The following is an 11,127-nucleotide window of genomic DNA, read 5'->3' on the forward strand; positions in this document are numbered from 1 at the left end:
CCTTTTTAGTAATCCTAAGAGCTACAAGTAGCAAAATAGGCCAAATAATTTAGACAGTGATTTTTTTCCTTCGTTTGATGGTGTCCCTTTTAAGTGCACAGTTTATATATACACCATTAAAGATATCCCTCTTCCTGACTGCTAAGAGGGAACCTTCCATTAGGGCTACCACCCATCCAGGTCTTACCCAGAACAGTCTGTTTTTTGGCTTCTGTGTTTGGGTGCCATTTAGGGTTGCCAGGTGCCCAATTTTTGACAGGACAGTCCGGTTGAAAAGGGGACCTGGCAACCCTAAATGGCACCTGAACGAAAAGTCCAGTTACCACGGGGGCGGGAGGGGGGAAAGGCGCCGGGTCATTAACCCACACTAGCCCTGGCTAAGCCGGAGCTGCCTCCTACCTGCAGGCAGGCTCCTTCAGATGATCCAGCAAGTGATGGGAAGAGAAGTGAGTGATGGGGGCAGGGCCTTGGGGGAAGATGCTGAGCATGGGTGGTGCCTTGAGGTAAGAGGCAGAGCAGGGGCGTGGCCTTGGGGCTCCAGTTACCAATGATTTGAAAGGTGGCAACCCTACCTTCCAGCTTCTTGATTGCTAGGAAGGACTGGGCGTCTCCTCCCCTATTTGATTCTGAGATCTTGTCTACACTTACAGTGCTGCTGTAGCGTTTAGTGAAGATGCTACCTGCGATGATGGGAGAGCTTCCCCCATCAGTGTAGGTACTCCATCTCCCTGAGAGGTGGTAGCTATGTTGACGAGAGAAGCCCTCCTGTCGACATAGCACAGTCTACACCGGGAGTTCATTTCATATAACTGCAGAATTACTATTGAGATCAGTGTGAATTTTTGGTTTAAAAAATTATATGTAGCATATGGCTGTGATACTTTGGGGTTCAATCCAGGTCAGTAGGGGGTTGTGTTCCTGCCTGCCCTGTAGCCTTGAGTGCCACTGTGTTTAGCTTTTGCTCAGAGCTCTGATACCAGCAGCCCATTTACAACACAATAGCTTCACCCCAGGCTGCAGCGCAGGTGGTGACACATTGCTACAGTGAGAGGGGCTGAGTGCGAAAGAGGAGATGGTATTGGGGAAACCCAGGGCTGGAAAGGCTGTTGGTGTCACCCTGAAGGGAGTAAGCAGGCTGGTGGGAGCCAGGGTGAGGTGACTGTGCTGTAATCAGGCTGTTGCTATCGGGGCTCTGAATGAAAGTTGCACAGGACAAAGGCACCTGGGCTAAACGGCAGTTGGTGACACAACCCCTGACCGAAATGGGCTGAACTCCAAAATGGCCAAGTTCTATTTGATTTAATGATTCCACTTTGTTAACCAAGGTACATCTTACAGATCTGTTTTCCCAATCGCAGTAGGGCCATGAGCTGGCAAATCAAGTTTACTAGAAGCAATGTCTTAGCGCTACAACTGCACCAAAGCCGCTCAAGAAATCAACCTCTTTGGTCTGCTTGACCTTTATCAGATGAGATTGCTAGAACTAGTTGAGTTTTTTTTCACTGAAATGTTCTAAAATACTTGAAAATACCTTTTAATAGTGTGCCATACGGCAAGTTTTCATCCAGCGTCAATGTGGCCTCTAATTTGATATATGCAAAATCACTCACTTGTTATGCACATATAGTAATTAGCTGCTTAATTAATGCATATGCACACACAAGTGCCTTCATGCATTAAAAAGCCTGTAATTGTGAGTGAAATTCACCCCAGTGCAGAGACCAGCACCAGTGGCAGAATATTTCAGAGCAGCTCCATTCCCATTCAGGCACCTACACAAAGTGGCCAGATTTTCAAAACCCAGCATTTTTCTCATTGCTCTCAATAGGAACAACCTGGTGCTGAGCACAGGGCCGGCTCCAGGGTTTTGGCCACCCCAAGCCGCCCCCCCCCCCCCCAAAAAGCCACGACTGTGATCACGATCTGTGGTGGCAATTCGCCAGAAGGTCCTTCGCTCCCAGCGGGAGTGAGGGTCCGTCTGCCGAACTGCCGCCCAATAGCTGGATCTGCCGCCCCTCTCCGGAGGGGCCGCCCCAAGCACCTGCTTGCCAAGCTGGTACCTGGAGCCAGCCCTGGCTGAGCACTTTTGAAATCTCACCATTTCAGTTAGGTGTTCGAAAACCTAGCCCCAAATGGGGGTGCTGAGCACTCATGGAAATCTGTTTCTAAGCCTCTGCACCATTTAAGTTCCATTTAAGTACTCAAAATAGGATTCAAGGGGCCATAAGTGGTGCATAGGCCATAAGCTGATACACTCCACAGGGATGAATTTCACCTTGTATGTGATAGATGTGCACACAGAGGTTGCCTTTGGGGACCACAAAGCCTAAGGCAGAAAGCCCCAATAAAAACAAAGCTAATCTTGGCTTTCATGTGAAAGTAAAATGCTTCTCTAGCGCTTTGTGTTGCAGAGAGCCTTGAAAATGTAAAACAATTCCAGTCAATTGTTGGTGGTTGAGGGTTTTTTTTAAAATGTTGAAGTATTTAGTAAAGAGAGTAACTTAGAAAAGCAAAACATGGTAATACCCTCCTATGAATTTCTACTAGCTTGATGATGTGGCCTTGAATCAACAAAATAAAATGATGTATGACAATCCATTTCATTGGTATGTGTTCTCTAATCTACAATTAAAGGAACTTCTTTGCTTCTCTTTGAAACCATATAAAAACAAATCAGGATTTGTAAAATATAAACAAGTATAAAAGAAAGATGGTTGCTGAAGTATATTCACATGTTGTAGGGATTTGTGTGGTGAAGGGTATACTACATTGTTTTAAATCCAACTGCAGCCTACCAACAAATAGCTTTATCCAATCAAAAATGTATTGGCTTCTAAGGGTACGTCTACACTTACCGGAGGGTCCGACGGCAGGCAATTGATGTTCTGGGATCGATTTATCGCGTCTGGTTTAGACGCGATAAATCGATCCCGGATCAATCCCGGAAGTGCTCGCCGTCGACGCCGGTACTCCAACTCGGCGAGAGGAGTACGCGGCATCGACGGGGGAGCCTTCCTGCCGCGTCTGGACCCGCGGTAAGTTCGGACTAAGGTACTTCGAATTCAGCTACGTTATTAACGTAGCTGAATTTGCATACCTTAGTCCGAAGTGGGGGGGGAGGGTAGTGTGGACCAGGCCTGAGAAACCGAGTACTATTAAACAGAATCCACAAGAGGTTGCCTGTTTTAAATACAAAATTGTTAATACTAAGATTAAAATCCAATAAATTGGCCCCCTCACACATAGGTGAAGAGTTGACACCATACTGTATATCACATTATTGTACATGGTACCAACTTTTATGCCCTACCATCTACGTGCAAGGGGACCAAGTTTCAACTGTTCTGAGAAGTATAATTATGAATTTCCTGACTTTATTTTATTTATTTCAATTTATACAACAGAAAATAACATTAAAAAGAGCATCTGTTCCAGACACTGGGCAGCTCTGATGATCTCTCTCTAAAACTATGTGAGATACGCATAGGTTCTCTCAGTTGATCCCACTGCACAATACCCAGCAACTGTATCACAAAAACATAATACCTCTGACAAAAAAACATTAGTCTATTAAAACCACATTATCCCAGTTTGGCTTTCTCCATGTTTTTTGCTCCCCTCTGCAACACAGCAGCTGCAAACACTGAGGCCCTACCCAATTGTGCAGTCCCTTCCTAACACCTGTGGATCAACTTGTACACTGACTGGGTAGTTTTCTCCTTATTCCCCTTTTCCTGCTTTTACAACCAACCTACAATTAAATGTGAAATACTTTCTGCAATATTATGGCTGAGTTCTTAACACCCAAGTCAGGAAACTGTCAGGATTCCTACAGCAGCTACAGCTCAGGCACACTGAAGGTTCATGGCACAGCATGAAAATCAACACCATACACTGTATAGCAATAGAAAATATACAGGACTTAATTCTGATTTCTCTTACAATGGTTTTATACTACTAAACTCCACTTACTTAAGTGGAGTTGCATGTGATTTATCCCACTGCAAAAAGAGACTCAGGCCCAAGACTGGGGATGAGTTGTGGTTGTTGTGGAAACCATAATTCTGCCTTTCGTTATTTCTGTATGTGGGACCTCATCAAAATGTAGCATTAACATAAATGCAGTTTATAAATGCAAAATATATTTTAGTCTATGCCTAGCTTCAGATCATGTAGAAACACAGTGGCAGCAAATATTTGTTGGAGGTTATTAGAAATTAATATAGATTTAAATTTCATATCATATCTTTCTGAAATAATTTGCTTTCAATGTCTAGAAACTGGCATGTTAATAGCATCATTTATTACATTAAAAAGAACGAGGAGTACTTGTGGCATCTTAGGGTATGTCTACACCCAGCCGCTAGTTCGGCAGCTGGGAATCGAAGTTCTGGGTTCGACTTATTGCATCTTGTCTGTACGCGATAAGTCGAACCAGGAAGTGATCGCCGTCGACTGCGGTACTCCAGCTAGACGAGAGGAGTACCGCGGCGTCGACGGGGGAGCCTGCCTGCCGCATGTGGACCGAAGTAAGTTCGAACTAAGGTACGTCGACTTCAGCTACGTTATTCACGTAGCTGAAGTTGCATACCTTAGTTCGAATTGGGGGGGTAAGTGTAGACCAAGCCTTAGAGACTAACAAATTTATTTGGGCATAAGCTTTCCACTTCGTCAGATGCATGGAGTGGAAAATACAGTAGGAAGATAGATAATATATACAGAGAACATGAAAAGATGGTGTTGCCATACCAACTCTAATGAGACTAATCAATTAAGGTGGGCTATTATTAGCAGGAAAAAAAACCTTTGTAGTGATAATCAGGATGGCCCATTTCTAACAGTTGACAAGAAGGTGTGAGTAACAGCAGGGGGGAAATTAGCATGGGGAAATAGTTTTTAGTTTGTGTAATGATCCCCTGTGGAATTAGGCTGCATGGCACACAGGGAGAGTGGCCTTTGCTGCATAAGAGGCAAATTCTGTCCCACTCACTGTACTGATTTTGGGAGGAATCTTTGCACCGAGGTCCTCGGAAAGATTTCTTCTCCAGCCCACCCTCCTGTGTGTTTAATTGTGGGAAGGTAAAGATATGGCCCTGATTTTTTTTTTTTTAATTTTGTGACTGTTATTTTAGAGCATGACTCTCAATAAGTTACCCTAATATGATTTTTTTTTCTATTCAATAACAGCAACTACACACAATAACATCATGTGTTTGGCTGTCTATTTTGGAGAAAGGCCAAGTAGTTTACAGCAATTCATGTACAAAATAATAAAGTAGCAAAAGTCTAAAAGTTGTAGGGAAGATATCTCACTAATGTCTTTAGGACTGATGTCCGCCCTCTAACTCATCCCACAAATTTGCAGTTGTGTTTTTTGGGTATTTTTAAACTTGTAAACAATTCAGTATTTGTCATGAACATTTAATAGATGGTACATGCTCTGACTGTATTGAAGACTCAAGCTAACGTGCATTGTTTGTGCAGAGGGCTGCAGAATCAAAATTCTGATGGCTGTGCAATATCATAAATGTATATGTGCACCATATTCTTATTTAGCTCAAATGACAGCTTCTGACTCCTAAACCCTCTTTCACTGTGGTGCTCAGTGACCATGGTTTGCAGCACTGTGACAACAAAAAAATCCTGTCTGGCCATCCTTTTCTTATAATGATAAACATATTCCAGCTGACTCATTATTTATAAATTATATTGCAGTAGCAACCAATCTCTGCAGTAAGCGAGGGGAAGACTGATCCAAGGATGGGTGCAATAAACAAACAGTGTTTGGCTCTGTAAAAGCACATATGAAGACACAGGATGTGAGTCACTGCCGTAGGGCAAGTATAAGGCCTCTCTGGGGAACAGCCCCCCAGTACTGGAGAACCCTATGCAAAGCATAGAGTGACCTGGTGCCCACCACTATAGGAAGCATTCTGAGGTGGAACAGCGATGTATTGGGTGAGTATGGCTAAGGCAGACCTGCATTCTGGTGATTCTGTATCCGTGCAAAAGCTTACAGGGGCCGCTGAAACAGGGACATACCTTAAGGTGGCCTTCTAGGCTGCCCTAATCTACACGGGGTCCGTGCAGGACTCTGACCATGAAGAGGGTAGGCTTCAGCCACCTCCACTTATTCCCTGTCCTGGTGATGAAGCTGCTCCATGATCCCTACCTGAAGAATTTACAATCTATATATGCATAGGTGCATATATAGTACATATGACATGGGGGGGGAGGGGGAAAACTATGTTAGAAGAACAACTGGGTTGCAAAGTAAAGAAATCAAAAGATGCCTGTGCAACCTGAATTCAGCCTTCGTGTGCATCTGCATTATGATAGTCTTTATAAATGTGAATTATATGTATAATTGTGTATTTAGTCAATATTTCTTTTTACACTCCTCATTCAGTAAGCCTCAGGAATTATTGAATGCACGCCATCCTAACCCTGCACTTAATACCAAATTATCAATTTCCTCCTAGGCATTTCTATAGTGCTCTCACAATGGTAGTATCCAGGTGCTTACAGACATTAATGAATTTCTCTTCACAATACTACCATGAGATTACATGGTGGTATTATCCCCATTTTACAGCTGGGGAACTGTAGCACAGAGAAATTAAAGCCAAAATTGTCAAATGTCCACTAATTTTGGGTGTACAATATGAGACACCTAGGACCACATTTTTCAGATACTTAGCCTTTTTAGACAACTTTACAAGTTTCCAAGACACTCTCGTGTCTGCTTAGTCTCTATCTGTGTGAAGTGAGATTTTTTTCCGGAGGCTCACAATGTGGGTCTTACAATGGAACGTGTCGGGAAACTTTAGCCATACAGGCGGTGTGACCAGCTCTGCCATTGACTGAAAATGGTTTTTAATTGTACAGCTTGTCAGTAAGCTCAATAAAAAGAATAATTCTACTGAGCATGCATAATGGCTAATTTTCATGCCATCACAATAGCTCATACATTAAAACAGATAACTGCCTATCTACAGGGTCTACTGTGTTACGAAATGCCTGCAAAATTAAATTTTAGAAGTCAACGCTGGTTGTAGGATTCTTTAAAAATTCCACTTACATTTGTATCTTGCAACCTACTATCTGCTATTCCAAGTGTATTTTTTATATTAAAACTATAAGTTTTGCTGCAAGGGTAAGTTTCAGCCCAGTGGCTTCAACTGGGTTCCATTGAGGCACAGAGTTTCATAAGAATGACCACTCTGGGTAAGACCAATGGTCCATCTGGTCCAGCATTAGTGGCCGGTGCCAGATGCTTCAGAGGAAATGAACAGAACAGGACAATTTATCAAGTGTTGTTCAGACCCACCTTCTGGCAGTCATAGGTTTAGTGACACCCAGTGCATCAAATTGCATCCCTGATATCTTGGCTAATAGCCATTGATGGACCTATCCTCCATGAACTTATCTAGTTCTTTTTTGAACTCGTATATACTTCTGGCCTTGACAACATCTCTTGGCAATGAGTTCCACAGGTTGACTGTGTGTTGTATGAAGTACTTTCGTTTGTTTGTTTTTAAACCTACTGGCCTATTAATTTCATTGGGAGACCCCGATACTTGTTATGTGTGAAAGGGTAAGTAACACTTCCTTATTCACTTTCTCCACACCATTCCTGAGTTTATAGACCTCTATGTATACCCCCTTAGTGATCTCTTTTTTTTTAAGATGAACAGTCGCAGACTTTTTCATCTCTCCTCATATGGAGGCTGTTCCACTCCTGTAATCATTTTTGTTTCCTTTCTCTGTACTTTCTCCTATTCTAATATCTTTTTGGAGATTGGTGCCCAGAACTGCACACAGTATTCAGGGTGTGAGTGTACCATGGATTTATGTAGTGACATTATGATATATTCTGTCGTATTATCTATCCCTTTCCTAATGGTTCTTAACATTCTGTTAGCTGTTGTGACTGCTGCTGCACATTATGCAGAACTTTTCAGAGAACAACTCACAATGACTCCAAGATCTTTCTTGAGTGGTAACAGCTAATTTAGACCCCGTCATTTGGATTATGTTTTCTATGTGCATTGCTTTGCATTTATCAACACTGAATTTCATCTGCCATTTTCTTGCACAGTCACCCAGATTCCTTTTAACTCTTAGTTAAGTTCAAAGCTGACTGCAATCTTGAGTAATTTTATATCATCTGCAAACTTTATCACCTCACTTTTTACCCATTTTTCCAGGTCATTTATGATATTCAGATTCAGTAGCAGACTCAGAACCCAAAAGTAATACCTTCACAGTTAACTATAATTTAATGTTATTATTATTATTACTGTACATTTCTAGGGGAGACTATTCTCCCCTCTAATCCTTATTTCTATTCCTTTAACTTCCTCAAGTACTGACATTTTCACCATCCCTCAACTGACAGTGCCACTACCAATCTGAAGCCATACACATTTAAAAAGCCTATAAAGCTACTCAGGTTAATTCTAATTAAAAGAAATCATAATAATGAGCATAACAATGTCTTGTGACAGTGCGCTTACAATCAACTCCATCATGCCCCCTCATTGCTGGACAGGTTTCCCAGTGGTGGGTTGTATTGGCCAGAAGCACTTTAAGAAATGATGTACAAAATGACTATCTTTTAACAAAGAAATAGTATGGGGGAAAAACAAAACAAAACTAGTTTCAAACTACAAGAAGTTAATGGGATATCCCTGTAGTTTAAAAGTAAATGTATACAGTATTGTACATATAATTATTCCTATATAATGCATTTATTATGTAGTTTTTTAATTGGTATTTATAGTCTATGCTGCTTTCTCTATTATTGATGTTTTTATATAGTAACTGTTTGCACAGTTCTCTAAGCATATTAGTGGCAAAGGGATCAAAAAGATACTGAAGAAATAATTGTCAATAATTTTTACTATTTAATGCTTTATTTGCTTCTTTTGTTACCTCTCTTTTGTTTTCATTAAAATGCTGTAGTTACATTTTAATTCTACAACTTCTTAGGATTGAAGGGTGCCTCATAAACAAAATTATTAGCATTCTTTAGTGTTTTATTTGATTTTTACATTTCCTCCTTTGTTCTCTCCCTTTTCTTGTTAAATTTAAGCTGTTTAGGTGTGCAACACCCCAACTCACCTTGTCACTGAACACCCAGGAAGTGAGGGGTTTATAAACTAAGTGAGATCATTTAGTATTTTATTTGGTTGCCATTTTACAGTTTTTTCTGTATTGATGTCATTTTAATTGATGTTGCTAGGAAATGTTTATATTTTTGCAAGGCTGTGCCCTAGAACATATATCAGCAGGTGGGAGATGGCCACTTCAAGAACAAAATTATGAGTCATTTACTATTTAATTTCAGGGTTTTTTTCTATTGCTTTATTCCAATGTGATTGTTATTCATTATAACAGTGCAGCATCCCAACTTCATCAGGGGATGACGGAAGGCACATCAGAAACTAAATATTAATGGTTATTTAATAATTTAATGGGGAGAGGGGGTATTTTATGCCATTTTAATCACTTTACCTGCTTAAACTGTTGCTTTCCTCCTGTAGTTGGCAACTGCAGGAATAGGATGCGAAGGGAAGGATTGAAAGCTAATGGTAATAATGAATAGTAATACTCACCAGTGACACGGATGGATTCAAGCATCATTCCTCTTGCAGTGTCTGTCTGTCTGTCCTGCCCTAACACCCTAAATATGCCCCCTCTGCATGGAGAGCTGTGAGACACAGGCAAGGAGCAGCGTGGAGATAGTATCTTCCTTTTGTTTATCCACAGGCTGGTGAAAGGGTGAGGCAGGAGAGGGCTGAGGTGGCTGCAGCAGTGGGGAGGGCTATGTGCAGCCTGTCCCCCACCCACACCTAGCAGCGGCTGCTACCTCCCCTACTCCCTGCTTCAGGGACAGCAGGAAAAGGGCTGGCTAGGCTCTGTTGCCAGGACACCCGCCAGCCTTCCATGGCACGGCACAGCCCTGGGGCCAAAAGAACGGAACAACAAAACGCAGCACCCGCGCAAAGAGGGAGACAATGCGGTTTTCCGGATGGAGACTACAAGTCCCGGCATGCAGTGCGCCACAACGATTCCCAGCAGTCCTCTGCGCAGCCGGGAGCAAGGTGAAGCATTGCATCCTGGGATTTGTAGTCTGGGAGGGAGGTTAAGCAGCGTTGCCAACCCCAGACATGCCAAACTCATGCGGCAGTGCTTTGTATGCCATAGCCGACGTGGAGATCTGCACAGTGGACTGTGGCTGACACCTCCCCATGCCATTTCAAGTGGGCAGAGTTGGGCCCTACTTTTATTTTTCCAGTTTGATCTCTTGTGATTTTACTCTAGTTGATGTAAATGCAAATACTGGACCAAATTCAGCAATGAAATAAATTATAGTGTAAGTTACACCTTGGGTATAATGTAGAAAAATTGATATAACTGCCCCAGTAACGTGACTTGTGCCAATTTAACATTAGTGCATGTGCAAACTGAGTGTGACGTATACCACTATGAAATCTCTGGGGCCCAAATCGAATCTTAGTGTAAGCAGTGTCAACTCTCACTGAAGTTATTGCAAGTTATATCCACTTACACTAGGGCTGCATTTGGCATCTGAGAGTTTGGATGATGCTGTGGATGCAATTCAAAGCAGGGAGGCTGTTGTATGTTAGAGCAGCCTGTTTGCGTTTCTTTTTATGACACCCATTCCCGTCCCTTGACATGTAAGTTACATAAATTTTAAATACCCACTAAATGTCAAATAGCAGCTAGTTACGCTGCCTTGACACATGTATGTTAGTTGTTCAAACAAATCTATTTGTTCTAGGAGGTCTTTTTCTTTCAGACTTCAGAATATTACAGAGATAAATATTTTTGAATCAGACTCTGTTGGAATACACTCTGTACAGTCATACATTTTGTTTTTCTAAATGGTCAGCACTTTGACACTTTCAGTCACTGTTTTCCAATTATGTACAATATCCAGCATTTGAATTAACCATTTAAAAAAATATACAACATACTGTATATGGACTCTTTTCTTAAATCGTAATAATACAAAATCATGACATCTGATTGTATTACGATGTAACAGAAAATGAATGTCCAAACCCCAACTCTACAGAAGTTAAAAATTTAATTGAG

The 11,127-nt window shown here is 41.7% G+C and overlaps 1 protein-coding gene across 3 annotated transcripts in view; it reads right to left on the bottom strand.

Moving 5' to 3' along the window:
- LOC113409533 (uncharacterized protein KIAA0895-like) overlaps positions 1–9,774 on the bottom strand; it is a 50,810-nt gene extending 41,036 nt beyond the window's left edge. For all 3 annotated transcript variants that reach the window (XM_026663561.1, XM_026663560.1, XM_029914227.1), the window contains exon 1: positions 9,621–9,774. In XM_026663561.1, the coding sequence (XP_026519346.1) occupies positions 9,621–9,648 (28 nt within the window). In that variant the 5' untranslated portion in view covers positions 9,649–9,774. The remainder of the gene's footprint in view (positions 1–9,620) is intronic.
- Between the last annotated feature and the right edge of the window lie 1,353 nt (positions 9,775–11,127).

Source organism: Terrapene carolina, unplaced genomic scaffold, assembly GCF_002925995.2.
Source record: "Terrapene carolina triunguis isolate 2854851 unplaced genomic scaffold, T_m_triunguis-2.0 Scaffold33723, whole genome shotgun sequence".
Taxonomy (NCBI): domain Eukaryota; kingdom Metazoa; phylum Chordata; order Testudines; family Emydidae; genus Terrapene; species Terrapene triunguis.